Source organism: Nipponia nippon, unplaced genomic scaffold (assembly GCF_047370975.1).
Source record: "Nipponia nippon isolate SJK-2023a ecotype South Korea unplaced genomic scaffold, ASM4737097v1 scaffold_5, whole genome shotgun sequence".
Classification (NCBI taxonomy): domain Eukaryota; kingdom Metazoa; phylum Chordata; class Aves; order Pelecaniformes; family Threskiornithidae; genus Nipponia; species Nipponia nippon.
In genome coordinates this window covers 89,823,035-89,842,758 of record NW_028262369.1, presented here as the reverse complement: position 1 = coordinate 89,842,758, position 19,724 = coordinate 89,823,035, and the positions used below count along the sequence as shown (strand labels likewise).

General features: G+C 51.9%; 1 protein-coding gene across 1 annotated transcript in view; it reads right to left on the bottom strand.

The window, feature by feature from the left end:
* The window catches only part of LOC104020241 (TGF-beta receptor type-2-like), a 36,070-nt gene that overhangs the window by 2,861 nt on the left and 13,485 nt on the right, over positions 1-19,724 (bottom strand). Inside the window, exons 2-6 of the mRNA XM_087730625.1 lie at positions 12,400-12,550; positions 8,237-8,439; positions 3,454-4,262; positions 3,197-3,338; positions 1,841-1,968 (exon numbers count right to left, since the gene is read on the bottom strand). Of these exons, the coding sequence (XP_087586751.1) occupies positions 1,841-1,968; positions 3,197-3,338; positions 3,454-4,262; positions 8,237-8,439; positions 12,400-12,550 (1,433 nt within the window). The remainder of the gene's footprint in view (positions 1-1,840; positions 1,969-3,196; positions 3,339-3,453; positions 4,263-8,236; positions 8,440-12,399; positions 12,551-19,724) is intronic.

Below are 19,724 nucleotides of genomic sequence, written 5' to 3'. Positions count from 1 at the left end.
ACTGGTGGCTTTCTTCTGCTTCCCAGCAGATGGTGCTGCCCTATTCTGCATCCTGGGGAGGCCGCTTGGAAAATGCCTGGAAAATCGTGTAAAGCCAGGCTTGTAAGGAGATGTTTATTAGATCAGCTAAGATTAGTCAGAGGCAAACTTTCAGGAACACAACGTGGCTTTTCTGTTCCTCTTCCCCAGTGGATATCAGGTGGTCTAATAAAAGTTGCTACCTATAAGCCTTGCTCTGTTTACGTGCTAGACCAGCCCAACTACAGCAACGTTATTTCTCGGAGGCGATTGCAGTCAGCCCTTCTTCAGCTCAGCAAACAGCACAGTTATGGTCAAGCTCTATCAGAGTGTGGTTTTTGACAGCCCAAGCCTCTCTATATTTCTCCTGTGGTTTCAAAGTTTATCAGAGACCCTGGGAGGTGAATGTCTGTGATGAATACTCAAAGGCTTCAAATATGTGGCAGTGCTGATTGAAGTTCCAGCGTTTGCCTTCATCAAGGAAAAAGGCTGGGTGAACTGCAGAAATGGACTCGACAACTGATAAACTCACTGATGGTCCCGCAGAAACCACAGATTCATTTGATGCTGTTTGCAGCTTTGGTCGGTCAGGTCGGTTGTGAGTCTTTGGGCAAACATGGTTTTGAGAGGAGATATTGTAGGGAACACGTGGCCTTCTAGGATCGTGAAATTATACCTTTCCTCTTGAAAAGCCTGGCTTTATATGCCATCCAGGCAGAGTGGAAGCAGTAGCAGTGTGTTTTATGGGTGGATACTGCAAAATGATGTACTGAACACTGCGAGGCTCTGTCAGCCAGCGGGCTCAGTGTTTCAGCTTGCTTTTCAGATGAACTGAATTGTTGATCAGCAGATGGTGTTTTTCCACAAGACACGTGAAATTTCAGAAGTACCAAAGTCAGGCAAGATTTGGAAATCTCGGTCAGCATGCCTGTAACCCCTTGTGTCCTCAGTGCATGGAAGAAAGTGCTGGACCTGGAGGAGAGAGGACTATGTCAGGGCCAGGAGGTAGCTGTGGTTCTGGAGCTGGTTGGTCTGGGTGTGCTTGGGGATGGTTTCAACGGAGCCCATCTCATCATTGCTGAAGCATTTCTATTCTAGAGCACTGGGTTATGCTTTCTGTGCTGAAAACGCTGTGCTTTCACACCCTCTGAGCTGAAGGCTGGTGAAAGACTTTCCATTGGCAAGACTTGAGCCTAGCAGGTTCCCCGCTCTCAATTTCACACGTGTTCCCCAATTGTTTCACTCGAGGGAGATGCTTCTCGTTTTGGCTTTCCTTGCAGAAGTCCTTCGTACATGCCAAGTCCTGACCTCTCATGTTAGAGGTAATTTTGAGCTTGAAAGCTCCACAACCATGTGGGCAGGAGGCTGGATGCACCTTCCTCCCCTCTGTCCCTGCTGTCAGATGGCTGTGTGCGAGGGACTCTGTGTTTCCTGAGCTAGAGGTTTCTGGGTGTGGTGGTTATGGGAGAAATGGGGTAGACTTAAATAACTTAGTGTTTCATGGGAATAGCTTGCACTAAAACGCTCCATTTTGCTGTTATCTGCAGGATAACCGATACCACCACTTGGCATTCATAATGCTTCCCAGTCATGGCTATTGATCAATAAATTTTGCTGTACCCCTGGCTGGTGGCTTTTATACCCCAAGGAAATGGGTCTAGGGGGGCTTACGTGGGCTCAGCCAGCCAAGGAGGAGCTGCACGTAGGGCCCAGGAGTTCTGCCCGCTTTTGCTTTGATTACAGCTTTAATAATTGTTCAGGTAGGTTACTGAGGTGGGACAATGTGGGTGGCTCTTTTCTCAGTCAGCGACTCCCAGCTTACCTGATGTACCAGCCAGCTGCTCGGGATCTCGGGGCGTCCTCTGCCATGCAGCACGATGTCCCTCATGGTATCCACGCAGGGCTGCTCCTGGACTTTTGACCCAAAAGGCAGCTCATAATTCTTTACCTCTGCAAGGAAGCAATAGCAGCATTACAGGATGTTTTTCATGCATTCGTCGCTTTGCCTTGGCATGGTCCACCGGACGAAAATAAATTTGGTTTTATCAGTCTGCAAAAACAAACGGATCTGGAAACAATTTAGAAGTTGAACACAGAAACGTAGTGCTGGGTTTTCATGCAGAGGTGGTTTTCAGAGACAGGACCGAGGAACCACCTGACCACCTTCCTGAACCCAAGAGATGCACTACAAAGGACTTGGTCTGTCTTTGGGTGAGCCATATTTTGAGCAGGTAAAATGCGTTGCACTGGTGAAGGATGGGAGAGGCGACTACGCTACCAGCACCTGGATTCCTGCTGTGGGCAGGGATCAGGTTAGAGGAGAAATGGCCCTTCCAGAAGAGCAACCCCACGTCGTGGGAGGCCAAGAAGAAATTCCCTGCTGCAAAGATGAGAGGCCACCCTGGTTTCTGCCAGTTCCTGCCCGGCCACAAATGCAGGTGAAATATGAGTGGGGAAGGATGGCCTGGGACGCTGGCTCGGGAGCAAAGGATGCACGGGGCATCTGAGCCAGGCAAGGCTCTCCTGCCGCCGAGCGGTCCAGGCAGCTTTCTTGCTGAGGGTTGGAGCTTCTTGCAGCTCTGTGGGCTTGTATTGCAAGTAGGTGGGACAGGGAAGGAACCAGAGAGAGCTAAAAAGGGAAGAGAGGGGAGCAGGCAGGGGCTAACAGCAGGGCAGTTAATTAAATGTTTTGCTACGCGCAATTTCGGATGCCAGGATGTGACTCTGGGAAGTGAGGGGGGACGTGGCTCTGTCGGAGGCTGGAGTTTGCGAGTCCCCGTTGCAACATAAGCTCTCTGGTGTTGTCTGGAAAAAAAAGTGCTTGTGGCTGGGGAGGAGGAGGCAGCTTCGGCTCTTCCTGCTTGGTTTGTTTTGCATCGCCGGCACTGACTCGGATATGACTTGGCGGCTGGCCGGCTTTGAGCGGGGGCTGCACCAGATGACCCCCTGGGGTCCTGTCCTGCTCCTCGGCCACTGAGCCGGCCCCCTCGAGCCGCGGCACACAGGGCAGGCAGCCATGGGGGACAATCTGCCGCCAGCTCTTAGCAGTCCTACAGAGACCTGAGCCACCCCAAATCAGGTCCCACGCCACTGGCAGGGATGTGGGAGTGAGCCACAGTCCCATACGGGGAGGAAGGGAGCAAAAAGGTGTGTGGCAACCACCGTGTGATGCTCCTACCTCCTACCACTTCACATCTGGAAGCCATTTCCCACAAAACGAGGGCCATGGAGTAGACGTCCATCTGCTTGAAAGACTCCAGGTCTTCCAGGTTCACCCTGGACTCCAGGACCTCTGGGGCCATGTACCTCGCAGTGCCCACCTGCGCGCAAAGAGGAGAGAGGTGTTAGCAGGGGTGGGCGAGGACTTTGGCCACGGGGGACCAGGGGTGGCTTGCAAAGGGTCCCCTCCGGGGATAGCTGGCGGGTCATACTTGCCTGCCCGCTGTTGGCAAAGTCATCCGCCGTCAGGGAAGGGTCGAGGCGTATGGCGATGCCAAAGTCGCAGAGCACGCACTCCTGCTCGTTCTTCACTAGGACGTTGGTGCTTTTGATGTCCCGGTGGGCGATGGGGATTTTCGGCCTGCCGCAGGCGGTGTAGTCGCTGTGGAGGTGGGCCACCCCGCTCACCAGGGAGCCTGCCATCTTCTGCAGGTCCATCCAGCTCAGGATGTGGCGGGAGAGGTAGTCCTTGAGGTTGCCACGGCTGTGGTAGGCGGTGATGAGCCAGTATTCCCGGCGGGGCCCTGCACCCCGGTCCTCGGCGGTGAGGAACCGCAGGACGCTGTCGTGCTTGAGGCTGGCGTCGGTGAAGATCTGGCTCTCGTTCTTCCAGGAGGAGTACTCCTCGCAGGGGAAGATCTTCACGGCCACCGTCTCGTACTGCCCCGAGCGGCTGTGGCTCAGCTTGGCCCTCCACACCTCCGCAAACTGCCCTTTGCCCACCATCTCGTCCAGCTCGATGGGGAGCAGCTCGGCAGGGCGGCTGCTGGCGCAGGTGGGGCTGGCACCGGCCGGGCTCTCGTCCATCAGCACGGACAACTTCTCCTCCCGCTCAGCGGACCTCCCTGGCTCTGGCAGCGCCGGGGGCTGCCCCGCCTTCCCGCCCCACGCCTTGGCCCTCTTGCGCCGCTTCTGTGTGCGGCAGAGGTAAAATATCACTGTGATCATCACTGCTACCAGCAGCGGGGGCAGGAGGCTGATGGCGGCCACCGGGATGACCTCTTTGCTCTGCAGCATGGAGTAGCCTGCGGGGAGGAAAGCAAAGGCGAGGGCGCTGCCGCCGTGGGTTTGCAACAGCTCGTTTTCATCACGTGAAGGAGGAAAATATGTGAAGCCGTTAATGAAGCGCAGCCCTGTGCGGGGCCGCAATGCACGCTCCACACAAACCCCATCCCGGCAAAGAACCCAGATGTAGGCAGTTATTCAGGGAGCTGCTTGGTTTAGGTCTCTAATTTAGCTCCATTTATCAAGTGAGGGTTCAGGACGCCGGCCTGCGTTAATTGGGCCGGGCGGTGCGGCGTGTGAGACCCTGCCGCTGCCACCACGATGGCTCGGCTGCCCTTCGGCGGCTCCCAAGCGCCTGTTGCACTCACAGTGAGGGGAGCCGGGGTGGAAATACCAGTGATAAAGCTGAGGCAAGGCTCAAACAGAGCAAATCTCTGAGGGGTTTTGAGGCTGGGGCTTTGCCGGGCCCCTGCGGCGCACAGAGAGCCAGGAGGGGTGGGCAGCCTGCGGGGCCACCGGGCCCAGGGGAGCACCGGGATGCTTTGCACAATAATTAGTGTGAAGGAACATCGTTTCAGTGCTGTCTGCCAGCGTTGGCATCTCCTTCCTCGCCACGTTACAACACCGACCCCTGTCAACTAAGCAGGCATGGCTGCTTTTGTTTTATTTCTTTTAAACCCCTGTCAGCCTTCAGATCATCGGGGAGGGGGGGAGCACGCAAAAGCCCTAACCCTCACACAACATATAATTGTCTGATGCTTTGATGTTCGCGATTCCTGGAATAAACATGCTGACTTCAGTAGAGATATTCAAGTAAAATCTTACTCAGAGGTTTTTCTGCCAAGTATAATAACCCAGGGGAAGAGGGATAAGAATCATTCCATAAGCAAAACTCTCGCTGCTTGACCTCAGTGTGTGCAGATCATAATTCAGGTTCTGGAAAAACAGAGCGTTTAGCTATTTTCCTTGGCAAATTTCAAAAAAATGTGCTGCAGCTAATTTCTGCAAGGCTGTGAAAGCGTTTCTAAAATAGGCATCAGGTTCAAACCACAAGATCAACCTAAACTGATATAAATCAATAACTAACTCAGGAATATGTTTATTTTGGAAAGCGTTAGGCCTGGATATCACCTACTGCTTTAATGGATTTACCCGATGCTTAAGAACCCATCTTTGAAACTCGGAAGAAAGAGGAGATATTTTTAAGGGAGTTGTGTGCACGAGTCCTGAAAAGGGGAAGTTAACACAACTTCAGCAAATTCCTTCGCGAGGATGCCCCTTCCTGATGCAAGCCCTTTGCTACGGAGGGGTTGCAGCATGGCTTAGACCCCTTCCACGGAGAGCAAATGGAGCTGCTCTGGCGATAACCGTGCGTCTGTAAACCCACGCCTTGTTGAGCATCGCTGCGTGGGTCCTTCCATCCCTGCTGAGGGGAGATGGACCTCGAGGGCCAGGCTCAGGTGGCGCAGGGGTGGAGAGGACTCTGTGCACTCAACCCTACCCACCATCTTCCCAAGGTGTCCACTGGGCTCCTGCTTGCACGGCTTTAGGAAATGATGCGTCCGCGTGTTCATTAGGGCGGTCTCTGAGCTCTGATGGGGTCCCCTGCAGCCCCGGTGCGAGGGCAGTGCCACGCAGCAGCCCAGACCTGAAAGCAGGGCTTCAGAAATCAAGAAATGGGGAAAAAAAATCTGCCTGCTTCAGCTACAGGAGAAGTACTCATCTGTATTAGGTATTTCTCTGCTCAGCAGTTGTCTATACCCTTGAAGATGGCCATAAGGTAATATTCACAATGCAAATGATCCCTTAAAGCAGAAGAAAAGGATGTAAACAATGGGGTCTCTGAGTCTGGGGCTTGCCAAGCTGGTCCTACAAACCAAACCAAAGAGGAGGTAAGTGTTTAAGGCCTGCACTGCTCTCGCTCCGAGTTTCGGCACTTTCCGTGCCGGCTGGCAGGAGGAGGCTGTTTGTGGAAGCCTTCGGCGGGGGTGGCATTTCCAATGAGCCAGTTATCATTTTTGGGTGAAATTATATATCCCAGCATCGGCTTTGGGATTTTTTAGAGATCTCTCCCTAGAAGCGTGTGTACCTGTTATGTTTGGCTCAGGAAGCAGCAAAGAACTGACAAATTTAGCATCATTTGCCTTCATTAAAAGTGGCTTGTTTGTTGTGAGAATTTGCATTTTATGTGATTTTTTTCTTTTTTTCCTTGCGTTGCAGGAGAAGCTGTACCACTGACTTGCAGGTTATGCTTAGGCTCATTTCCAGCATTTTGTTGCTCTGTAATTATGGAAAATCAGAGAGGTTTCGCTTTGCTTTTGTTACAGGTCAGATTCTTGATGGGCACTTGGATAAACTTGATCCATTTGGAGTTAGGGAGGTTTGGACAAGCCCCCAAAGGCTCGGCATCTAGCTGGAAGCGTTTCCAAAGTATACGACCCTCCTGAGGTACAAAAACGAGCTGCCTCTTGGTTTTCCCTCCTGTGGATTTACAGCTCCTGCTGGATCTCCAGCTATCTGCAGAAGCACCTACAGGCGTGCCAAGCCGCGCTCATGTACGTGTCCAGCACCGGGGCGGCTCTGGCCGTCCCTGCCCAGGGGAAAGGCTGCTGCAGAAATCCCCAGGGGAGCGGCAGGGGAGGCACCGCTGCATGCCGAGCCCCGTGCCCCGGCACCGCCACCTTTTTGGGTTGCAGCCATGGCGGACGCCAGCGGTTCCCGTGGGTGTGCCGGGGCAGGATTTGCTCCGGCGCGATTTATTTAAAGCTTTCAGAGCATTGACTCACGCTGGGTTACATCAGCTTCTGGGTTCCCCGGTTGATTCGCCCTGTGCTGAAGGGCACAGCCTACTGAGAGGTACGGTGGATTTTCCATCGCCTGATGTTTCCAGACCAAGGCTGGAGGCATTTCTGGGAGGGATGGTTTAGCCACAGACAAAATACTGGGCTCAGTAATGGGGTACAAATTTTACCTTGCTTTTATATAGGGAGGTCAAAGAAGACAGACACCAAGCTGGATGGGAGTGTTGATCTGCTGGAGGGTAGGAAGGCCCTGCAGAGGGACCTGGACAGGCTGGATCGATGGGCCGGGGCCAACTGTGTGAGGTTCAACAAGGCTCAGTGCTGGGTCCTGCACTTGGGTCACAAGAACTCCATGCAACGCTACAGGCTGGGGGAGGAGTGGCTGGAGAGCTGCCTGGCGGAAAAGGACCTGGGGGTGTTGGTCGACAGCCGGCTGAACATGAGCCAGCAGTGTGCCCAGGTGGCCAAGAGGGCCAACGGCATCCTGGCTTGTATCAGGAATAGTGTGGCCAGCAGGACCAGGGAGGTGATAGTGCCCCTGTACTCGGCACTGGTGAGGCCGCACCTTGAGTGCTGTGTTCAGTTTTGGGCCCCTCACTCCAGGAAGGACGGGGAGGTGCTGGAGCGTGTCCAGAGAAGGGCAACGAAGCTGGTGAAGGGTCTGGAGCACAAGTCTTATGAGGAGCGGCTGAGGGAGCTGGAGTCGTTTAGCCTGGAGAAGAGGAGGCTGAGGGGAGACCTTATTGCTCTCTACAACTACCTGAAAGGAGGTTGTAGCGAGGTGGGGGTCGGTCTCTTCTCCCAAGTAACAAGTGATAGGACAAGAGGAAACAGCCTCAAGCTGTGCCAGGGCAGGTTTAGGTTAGATATTAGGAAAAACTTCTTCACCAAGAGGGTGGTCAGGCATTGGAACAGGCTGCCCAGGGAAGCGGTGCAATCACAGTCCCTGGAAGTATTCAAAGAACGTGTGGATGTGGTGCTTGGGGACATGGTTTAGAGGTGGACCTGGCAGTTAGGTTAACGGCTGGACTCGGTGATCTCGGAGGTCCTTTCCAACCTTAATGTTTCTATGATTCTAAGATGCTGAAAGAGCTCCTTCTGGCATTGCATCTCCTACCTTATTGGAAATACAAGTTATTTGTCGTTAGCATTGAGTGCTTCTCCCCCCATATAACATCAACAGAAGTACTCACCATTGGTGTGATTTTCAAAGATAAGTTTATCATTGCACTCCTGCTCATCCACGCAGCCGCAGATGTAGATGATCCCGTCCTCACTGGGCTGGTGGGTCATGATGCAGCGTGAGGTGTTGTAGTTGGGGACCATGAGGTTTTCAATGGGGCGGTGGGGGTTGTGGCAGAGCGTGCTGATCCTGATGCTCTCGTTGTCCTGTCTCCTGCACGTGCCAAATGAACCGACAAAGCGTTAGTCTAGCGGCTCAGCCTTCGTGTCACTTGCGTGTCATCTTTAACTTGTTTTTCAAATCATTTGTTTTAAGCTGTGTAGTGAATGACTTGTTTGCAGTGGCTCTGGTATAATTCTAATTATATGTGCTTTGCAGGGGCTTTGTTAGAGCCCATTATTTCTTCCAAATGGTGAAAAGAGAAATGTTTACCACGTGCCAATAGTAGGATGTGAGCCAGAGACTCCGCTTGTTTCCAGTAGATAATTCACCAGTTCATAATCACGCCTTGGATCAGGTAGTGCCAACCCTAAGGCTGAGCGCCCTGTATGGAATTTGGAGCAAAATCCCTCCTTTACCAATACCAGCTGCTAGGCCAGCAGGTTTTGGGGCTGTATGTCCTAAGGAAACCCTCCAAAAGGAGGGTCCCACCTTGTATGTCGCCTCTGCTGCAATACAAGTCATAACATCTCTGTCTCAGGAGGGCTGGGGTCTCTGCTGCCCAAATTTCACCTGTGCAGGAGAGAGGCGGGGGACGTGGGGGCCGAAATGCCCGCTCGTGACCGCTTGGCTCGCGCTTCCCTCCTGCTCCTCTCGGCCCATGCGTGCAGGTGGAGCCCGTAAGCACCATCTCATCCCCAGGCGCTCTCTGGGCTAATTGCTGGTTGTTGCGCCCTGCCCTTGCAGAACCATTTGCTCCTGCCTCCGGTGACCTGCAGGAGCAGAGCCCTTCAGTCGCTGGTCGGGGCTATTTCTAGAAATGGCTTGACCTTTGGAGCTGCCAAATTATAACGTGAAGGTGATGCGACTCCTGGACCATGGGGCTGTGTCTGCATTTATACCATGGCTTCAGACACCGAGCAACTACGAATAAAACCTGCTGTGTTGCCCCATGAAGTCCTGGACCTCACTGGGTCTGTGGCAGAGGAGCACTGGGGCTCCGCACAGCCAGGGATGCGATGGCAAATAAGCCTTAGCTCTTCCTTATTTCCATTTAGATGATTAAGAGGGAGGTAAAAGTGTAATTTCTTGGCATTTCTACAGGATTTGTTCTTTGTTTCAAAAAGAAAGGACAGACTGTTTTTTTTTTTTCTTCTCTTTTTTTTAATCACTGCATATTTCTTGATCTCCATGTAACAACTGCCGTGTCAGAGATGGTCATAACATCAGCCAGGGGAGACCAAGACGTCCCTCCCACCGGCTGAGAGACAGGAGCTGCAGGGGTGAAGACTTCCCAAGAGATTTTTCCCTTTCTGGAGTGAAGATGCAAAATATCCCAGTGATATTTTGAAATTTCAGTGAGAACGGGTGAAATATTTCGAGGCCGAAAGGGCTCATTCATGAAACTTCAGTTACTCGCTGAAATGTGGCTCATAGTACCAGCTCTAGCTCCATTGTGCCGATGTCCTTAGAGCTTTTTTTAACCACCAGTGTTCAGTAGCCAGGTTAGGTCCTTCTCATGTGCCATGTTTTTTGCTCAGCAGCACCCAGATCAGGCTCCCGTTAAAGCTGTGAAAATGTGTCACATGTAGAGCAACAGGATGGGTTTGGTTCTGGTTGTTGTCCAACTCCTCAAGCACAGGGCGCTCTTTTTGCTGGAAAACTCCAGCTCTCCCAGTGGATCCAAGCAGCGTTGGCTCAGCACGAGGGAGCTTGGCAGGAGGGTCCAGCACAGCGGCGTCCCGGCACGTGGGAGCTCCCTTCTTTTAGTGCACGGTGGAGTTGTCCTTGTTGGACCCATGGCTTCATCTCTACCTGCTGTTTGCCAAGTTGGGTGAGGGAAGAGGTTTGGAGAGCAAACAGTGGAGATCCTCAGAAACTGGGGTGTCCAGGTGGATTTAGGAATGGCCAAGCATGAACTGGGTTTGTCCCTTTGTGGGGCAGTTGGTGGCAGATGAAAAGAGCTGGAGCTTGGAGATGGGAGTAGGAGGCAGCTGTTGGTGTTGGGATGGACCCTCTTGCCCTCGGAGAGCCGGAGCGGAGCTAACACGGGCTGCTGGCATGGCGCGCAAGACATGCTGGGCAGCTTGGGGCCCTGCCAGCACTACTGGGGAAATGCAACCTGGGATGTGGCCCTTCTCCTATGGGGAGGGTCAGCGCCTGCCCTTGTAGAGCCAGTGGGTCATTAAGAGCTAATTAAGAGCTAAAAGCAGAGCACCAGGGTTCGACCCTTGTTTCTGGAGCCTTCCCCAGAGGAGGCAGGACAACCCAGCACCAGTTGGGCTTGCAGGGCAGCCCCAGGGCGAGGATGAGCGGCGGGGGCTGGCGAGCATTGCAGCTACTCCTGGGGGTGTTGAAGGAAATTACAACCATTAACAACTTTTCCAGGGACAGCCTCTGCTTCCCGACCTAGCGATGCAAAGTGGGAAGGTGAAGGTATGGAGAGGTTTCACGGTGCCTTCAGAGTCCGCTGGGAAGTCAGAAATAAAAGTGGGGGGAAGAACCCAAATTTGTCATCTTCTTCCTGGTACAGGGCATGGAAAGTCCCCCAGCCTCAGTGCTCCCTCTGTTGTCTTGGCGTTCCCAGGTAGCTTGTCAGAGGAGCTTCCAGCAGAAGAGTCCGAGGAGGGCGCGATTCCTCCTCCGTGGGCCACCCAGGCTGGGCACGCTGGAGGATGTGAGCACATTGCTCATGAGCATGGGGCCAAAGCTGCTGCTGTGACTGTGATACCCACGCAGGACGAGTTCAGATGATCCAAATATGCCTTTGCAACCGAGCAACGGCCACCGAGGCTGGCCTGAAGGTGAGCCCTGCCTGCAAGGATCTCAGTCTCAGGATGGGTCTTAGGATGGGGTGGGAGATGCTGGGAGGAGGCTGCGGAGCTGGCAGGTTATTTGTGACCCCGCAGCTGCCTCACCCCATCCGATACGTGGTGCGAGGTGCAGCCCCATCCCATGCCGTGGGATTGCTTTCCTGATGTGGGGGTTTATGCTGCAGGGGTCTTGCTTTTTCCTATGACATGCAGGCTGTCATTGGGAAAACCCAGCGAGATGCTGGATTGCCTACCCAGGATTTAAGGCAGCTTCTCCATGTGCATATAGGGGAATTTGGGGCAGGGGGTTGATTTTGTTTGTTTGTTTGGGTTTCTTGTTGGTTTTGTGTTTTGCTTTTTTTAAGTCCATAATGCAACAATTATGTTGAGGCAAACTCCTACTGAAAGCGGGGCGTACAGCATTCCCGCTAATTAGCAGGTTGAGATAAAGCCTAGTGATAAGTGCTTGGCTGGCTTTCACTTTGGCAGCCAAATTAAAAGGGAAAGAGGAGAAAATCACTCTGGGCAGACCCCAAATGGATGGTTTTTTTCAGTTTTGCTCATGGGGACCAAAAAAGCCGGGGGAGGCACCCTTCCGGGCAAATGATGCAGCATATGCTTGGCCTGAAGTGCAAGATTACTGTTCCCTTCCAGGCATCTCCAGGAGAAGCAGAAAAGGGCTTTTCCCCAGGGGATGAGAAGGAGGTGGGTTAAACCCGGTGGGTTAAACCCCAGTTCAGTACCAGGTCAGACATCCATGTGCCGGATGGGGACAGACATCGGCTGCGCCCCTGCACGTGAACCAGGGTTTCACCAGCCTGATGCAGGAGGACATCACAGGTTTGGGGCTCAGGGCTGCTGGTGTTGCCCAGTGGGTTCAGCCTGTAAAGCTAAATTCAGGGATTTAGTGGGGTTTAGAGGTCCCCCAGCAAATTTGCCACACTTTGTGTCGGGCACTTAAATGCTTAATTTATTTAGAAAATAAACTGGTACTAATTATAGGGCAGACCAAATAATTTTTTACTGCGAATTGTAATTTTGATTATAATGGAGTCAAAAGGAGAGGAAGAGAAAGTCCTGAATTATTTTAATGGATAATAATTCAAGTGCAGGGGTAGATACATGTGCGTTCCCATGAGCTGCCACCCCACGAACCCCTTTTTCCCCTGCGTCCCCCCTTGACAAGGGGATTGCCACTTACCATATGGCCACGCAGATCTCGTAGGGGTCCTCGCAGTAGGAGTTGAGGTTGCAGTTGCTGTAGCACACCTTCTCCTCGCAGGCCGGCAGCGTGGAGTCGCACCACTTGCACAGGTTGGTCTTCAGGCTGCGGCGGGCGCCGGCACTGCAGGCTGTGGGGCAGAGAGGGGGTGGAGGGTGAGCATGGCCATGCTTGCCCGGAGCGGGGAAAAATCACCACTGTTTTCAGCGATTTACACAACCAGTGGAGAAGGAGCCCGAACTGTCTCTATTTCTACATGCATTTGTTTATAGCTTTCATTTTGCTCCATTGCTTGGTCAAATGTGCTTCAGATCATGCCAAAGCCTAGAGGACATGGAGTGATGCCGGCAGTATGGAGGCAGGTCCAGCCAGACAAGAGCTTTGCAGAGGCTGGGAAGCCACGAAGAACTGCGTTTTCCCTCCGCATTTCCCATACCATTTATCGTCAAGGGGAAGTTTACTTCTTCCTCTACAACTTAGGCTCAAAGCAGTGTCTCCCCTCACCCTGAGTGCACGCAGTGTTTGAAAAGGGACATCTCTGGGTCTGTGTGCCTGAAGACTTTATTTATTCCCCTCCCTGGGGGAGAGAGGTGCTGGGGAGGGATGCATGGCCAGGCTGGGGCAGCTCCCTCCTCATCCTCCCTCTGCCTGTTCAACAAGCCCAAGCTGGGGAATGTGTTTGCCACTGGCTCTCTGAGCATCTGTGTTTTTGGCAATAAACGATGGGTTGAGACTTCCCGAGCTCTGCTGCTCCTGCCCTGGCTCCGCTGCCCGCTCTGCCCCAGCCCAGCATGAGATGCTCTCCTGCCCCTGGAGCGCCGGATCCGGCCGCAGCGGCAGGAATAACTGCTGCCCATGTGGAGCTGCTCTGCGTGTATCTCACAGGCATAAAATTATCTCTATTTTTATACAAAGGGTGAATGAACTATGCTCGGTTAAGGGATAAATCCCAGCTAAATTTAAACTTCCTGTTTTAAGGCTGCTAAACATCTTTTTTAATTTTATTTTAAAAAAAGACAGTAAGTGGCTTATGTACAAATAGATATTTATAAATTTTTACTTAAATAATACGCTCAAGAGTGCACAGGTAGGAACCTGAACTACAGCAGCTAATTTTTTGAAGGTTTGGGTCATCCATGCTTCTCCAGCTGCCGCTTCCCTGAGCTGCCCGGCAGCGCCGGGTGCTCCCAGCCCCTACGAAAAGGGCGGTCGTGGCTCACTGTGCTGCCACAGCCATCGCGGGGGTTTGCCGTCACCAGCCCTTAGTTTGAACAAGAAATAAACTGCAAAATCCCCAGCTGTGGCTTGGAAAGCCTCAGCCCCTGCAAGCAAGGCCCTGCTGATACAGGAGCATACCTGCGGGCACCCTGGGTCTGCAGGCAACGTGCAGGACCTCTTGCATTCTTGGTGGCCACATCTGCGACCTGCCCGTAGCCAACAGCTGAGCTATGGTCCCTTTCCTTTTTAATGCATACAGTGTCCCAAGAGCAAAAAGGGATTTTTAACTACTCTGCTTCCCAAATCCGGGGCGCGTAGCCGGCTCCGACAGCATCTTGCATGCCTGCTCCACTTTCCTCGCTGGCCCAGACCCCCCCCTCCATGAGATGGCTGTAAAAGAGCTGCTGGAAAGCTCCCACACAGAAATAAACCATTTACAAGTTCCCGTGGCCTCGTACGTAGGGCCAAGGTTAACAGTGGAGAGGAAACCTGGCTGCAGAAGAGAAACCTGTTGCATCTGAAGGCTGGAAGGAGGAAATTTTTGTTTAAATGACCCATGTGAGGCTTAAAATGTGGCTCAGCAGGGATGGTGTCGAGCGAGGTGGCGGGGAAGCCGGCAGTGGAGCAGGTGAGGATGCTGCCCACAACCTCTCACTCAGCATCCCCCCGTCCATGGGGCTGCTCTGGCCCTGCTGAGGCACCCAGGGATTTTGTGGGTGACCTCAACAGACCCAACGCCCCGCACCCATCCAAGGGTTAGCTACCGAAATCGTGACGTCAGCTGGGATTTGAAGCACTTGCAGCCAGTGCAAGCCACCCTCACCTCCCCGCCTTGCTCTGCTGGGGCAGGACTCACAGGATCCTGGACAAAACTCCTCTTGAGGACAAGAGTTTTGGCGGTGGATGAGAAAAAAGCGTTTTTGTGGGGCTCTTGATCTACAGTGACAGCCGCCATGTTCTACAAACTCCATTGGCGTTATTACGTGGGAACAGAGAATTGAAGGTAAATTGGTTTCTCCCCCCAAAACCCAGCCCCACCACACCCAGGGCTGTGCTCTGGTGGTGTCAATCCCATATTTGTGCTTTCACCCCCTCAGCTCAACCCATCCATGCCCTGGCTCGTGCTGTGCTCGCAGCATGCTTGTGCAGGACTGCGGGCTCAGCACCATCATTCATCCCAGGGATATTTGGGGGCCCTGTGGAGGAGAAGCAAATGGACAAATTCAGGTTGTAGATGTCGCTGATGCAGAAGAGCGGTGGGGTTTGTTATTTATGTATTTATACCCACCGAGTATGTTATTTACTTATTTATATCAAGGGTTTGCTTGAGGTCTCAAAGTAAAACGTCAGCCCTGGCAGTTTTGTACCAGCGCGCATGGTGGGGATCTTGACTTGGCAGTCGTTTGCACTATGGAGTGGAGGAGCCAGGGCAGATGAAAGAGTTAAATATGGAAACGAGATCCAGAAATATAGCAGCAACCGGACAAAATTCTTTGGAGACAAATTGTTCTAAACTAGCTCAGGCTGCGATTCTGTTATCTGCTCTGCAAGAAAAGTCAGAGCAGGAATATCTCTTTTTTTCCCCCTCCCTCTTCTCCTAGGAAGCTAAAAAGAAGAGCACAAAGCCCACTGCAAGTTTATTCAGGACTTTGTGTCCTTGAACCATTAGCTCGTAGGTACAATTTAACTGCCACATCACTCATCTTGGCCCTGATTAGACCCAGATGAACACTTTCAATATTAATACTCAGATGATTTAATAAAGCTGCACAAGCAGTAAAAGTAACAATACACTTCCATAAAGGGGTTCCAGATGTTGCCAAGGCAAATGCTAAACATCAAAATACAAACTTCAAAAAAAAAAAAAAAAGACCAAAAAAAAAGCTGGATAAGCAAAACTTGGAACAAACTATAAACTAATTAAATGTGGGTTGAGTTTTCCAAAAATAAATTGAAGCCATAAGGATGTGATGTGAGCCAATAAATAGTACAGTTAGTCAAAGTTATTGTGGAATGACAGTTGGAAAGATGGTTTGAAGTCACCGATAGGTGGGCTCACAGTGAGCTTGGCTTCCTATCAATAGGAAGGCTTGTGCACAAGAACAGGATCAGGTCTTCTAGTATCTATAACTGGGACCCCAGAGAGGTTACTGAGAGAATATGAGCTGATTTTCAAGTAGAGGAATAAAGTAAAAAACTACGCCAAAAGTGCCTGAGTCTCTCCTGCAAGAGCAGCAGGAGTGATACCACCATCCAAGGACATCAGGATATTTATTCATGTGTGTTGGGGCAGCCCTCCAGCCTCTCGTTGCCCACAGGGCATCCACACTCCCCGCTTGGCCACCTGCAAGGCCCATTGAAGCACCACCGCCATAGTCAATAACCCAACCTTTTCCCCCATAAAAGAGTCATCTAAAACAGCTCTCCAAGAGAATTTCGTACCAGTTCTGTCATTGCAGCCGCGGAAGCAGTCAGCTCCCAACAGATGAGCTTTTTGCTCACTTGCCAGGTGCTCAGCTGCCAACGGTGACTGCAGCTGTAAGAACCCAGCGGGATAAATAGGGCTCTAATTAGCTCATTCCTACCAGTGCAGCCCCAGATAGCAGGTAGGTCATCCACCACCTAACTTTGACTCCAGCTTTCTGCTCACTGTGGTCCCCAAGGAGGGTGAATCAGGAGCAAGCCTGGGGTGCACAGAGGTGGAGGCACGGTGCATTCGTTACAGGGAAGGAGAAGGCGCTTTGTAGCCAAAGCAATGGCATCTGCATGCAATGTATTTTCGCTGCGGGGCAGAAAGAACAGCTTTAGTTCTCAAATATTCTCTCTGGCGTGCTGTCTTGCAACAACTAAACACCAGATGGGCTTAAGGAAAAGCGCTTGGTGTGAGATGCTAAGGCACTTGCACCCCTCCAGCTCTCCTCCTCCCAAGGTGGAAGGGGACCTTCCACAATTTAAGGGCAATTCACCCTTAAATTGCTTTTATTTTTGAAGGACTAAGAAAAACGGATCATTTTGAGGTCATAAATGCTTTACAGTGAGGTCTACCCCCTCTTTTCTGTGTATCTTTAAGCACCTCGGGGTGGAGCTGATGCTAACTCAGCAATTGCAGAGGGCTTCCCAGCTTGCCGTTACTGCAGCAGCTCTGGGAGCTCTCTGCATCATCTTTTCCATGCAGGTCAGTCAACCTATAATCCCCAGGCTTTGCACTCGGAGAGACTAAGGCCTGGGAGATTAGCTGCCGTGCTGTGCGGCTTTCTCTAACCAGCAGCACACTTAAACGCAGGATTGGGGAGCACCTGTATCTCAAGCCTGCAGCCACATCGCTCCTGGAAATCCTGGGGTAGGTGCCCTGATGGAAACCCAACCTGCGCTGACACCCGCTTTCCCACCTGGGTGAGCCCGGGCTCAGTGGCAAGTCCTTCGTCCGCTGCTGAGTTCGGGATTAGGCTTTGCCTTGGGCTTTCATCCACGGCTAATGACATGACTACACAATAACAGAGCCTCTCATAAAATTATTATGAGAACAAACAAATTCCTTTCCTATTATATACGGTACTTGTTTTTAAGGTTAAAACAACAGCAGGGCTGATGGGCTCTGCTGTCTTGCTGACCCATGTCTTCACTATGAAGACATTTCTTTGCTGGTAGTGAGGCGCTGAAACAGGTTGCCCAGAGAAGTTGTGGATGCCCCATCCCTGGAAGCGTTCAAGGCCAGGCTGGATGGGGCTTTGAGCAACCTGATCTAGTGGAAGGTGTCCCTGCCCATGGCAGGGGGGTTGGAACCAGATGATCTGTAAGGTCTCTTCCAACACAAACCATTCCATGATTCTCTGTGAGAACACTAGGACCTTGGTGTTCTCCATTGGCAGGTTACTCCTGAGCTGCCTCCTCCATGAAGCAACCATCAGTGCCATGGATGGGCTACGTCAGGGTAATTCCCATGTCCCTGAGTTCCAGGAGATCCCATGCAGGGTCAGAAGTCCCCATTGCAGTTGTCCAGCGTGGCCTGTGTTACAGAGGTCCCAGATTTCCCGCAGTCAGCTCCGGCCTGAGCTAGATTTGATCTGTCGGAAAGTGCCCAGTCTTGCTGCGGCATCCCGCAGTGCTGCAGGATCTGCCCAGAACTAGACCTCAAGCTGTTGTAGTTTTATTTCAGATGCAGCTCGGCTTCCTCCAGCTCAGTTCTGTTCTCCAGTGATGGGATCTGGTGCTACTTTCCACTGCTGAACCAAAGAGCTTTTTACTATCGGACTGCTGTTCTCCATCCATGTGTTTTGCAAACACTGTATCTTCATCTTCGTAGAAGAGGTAGGGCAGACCAAATGGAGCTGAAAAAACTTATTATCCCATTTTTTGCCCCTGGGAGGCACAAGCCCCCCGCTCCCACAGGAAGCCCAGCAGCGCTCACACTGCATTCAGTTCAGAGGACCAGGCTCTGCCCTCAGGTATGTAGTCCCACATCGTCCTGCATAATAAATACTGTACTTGGCAGAGTACAGTATGGAGCAAGGAATGAGCCAGTAAAGTTTCCTGGTGAATAAAAAGGGACTGATTTTGATTGCGTTAGACATCAGTGTTTCCTGGTGCCAGAAAGACATGCAGTATACATTTCTGGTTTGCTTGGACCTTCTTCAAACAGGCTGGTAACTGACTTATTCCACCACTTATTTTTCCTTTGTGAAAATATCCCTTTAAATTAAGTGTTTAGCAAATACTGCTTAGTCCCATTACAAAGTAAATTGGGTATGGATCGTACCAACAGACTTCTCCAATCTCTTTCAGATGCTTAAATTACATCATGATCTAACTTCACCCCAGGGAGAGACGAGCTCTGCAGAATATTGTCCGTCCTTCTGCTTTGGTAATCTCCGGTATTTCTTGGGTACCTTTCGCAAGTTGTCTACGTGTTGGCGCAATGACTCTGTTTTTGGGGCGCTGGGACATTTCATACAGAGGTACCCCAGGGTCGTGCCCCAAAACAGCTGGCCGGGCAAGCGGGATGGCCGGTGCTCGCTGGGGAGGATTTGGCTGGAGCGGTTTCTCCTTGATTTCGGTCAGTTGATGTCCGTGCCTGTGGGCGAGGACAAGGGGAGCGCCCCTGACCCCACGCTCCTCCATCTGCCCTTGGAGCTGCTCATCTCCTCCATCCACCGCAACATCCCATCTTGCTCATGCCCGAGGCACTGAAATTAGGTAACACCAGGGACCCTTCTCCTCCACCCGCAGCAAGATGCTTCCCTTCCAGGAAATCTCAAGTTTCCTGCCCCAGATTTCACTTTCTGTCCCCAAAAGCTGCTTCCTGCTGGGACAATCCACGCTCCATCCCTTTGGGCCCTTGTTTGTCCCGGAGGTCTGGGTGCTGGTGCAGGGTCCTGCCGGTGCCCGTGGCCGGCATGGGCTGGCAGGGAGCAGGCGTGCTGCCGCAGGATGGCTGGGCTGGCGGGGACGCCTGCGACGGGAGGGCTGCACGGGCAATTATCTGCCATATTGTGCTTTTGCTTGTGTTTAAAAACAACAACAGCTCAACTGACTCATAGATCCTACGGCCTCTGAGTCATTTTTTATTTCTGGATTTCACTGCTCTGCCCTTTGCAATGAAGGGAGTTGCATGTGCGCGCGCGCACACACATCAAGTTCACATTTGTTTTTCCCCTATAAAAACAAAACGATTTCCATACCATTAATGAAACAGAAATGATTTGACTTCGCGTACCCTGGCTTTTATTTTCCATTGTATAAACTCTGCAGATGAAATAATGATGGTTGTAAAGTAAACCTCTCTTTTTTTTTTTTTCCTTTCCCTTTCCAGGCAGCCTCTTTTCGAAATAGCAATAGGGAGTCACTTACAGACTTGGCTTGCGCTGAGCCTGTAGTAATTAACCCCTTCGTCCCCAGCTTTTTCTCAGTTGGTATTTAACCACAGCGTGGGCAATGGCAGCAGCAGGTCTCCCCTGGGACTAGAAGCAAAGTGGGGAAGCAGAGCAGGCAGGGAAATGTGGGAAAGGAGGAGAAGAGCTGGTCCGTGCAAAGCAGTGGAGGGTGCTTGGGGCGATGCACCCATGGGTTGGACGGCTTTCCTGGGAGAG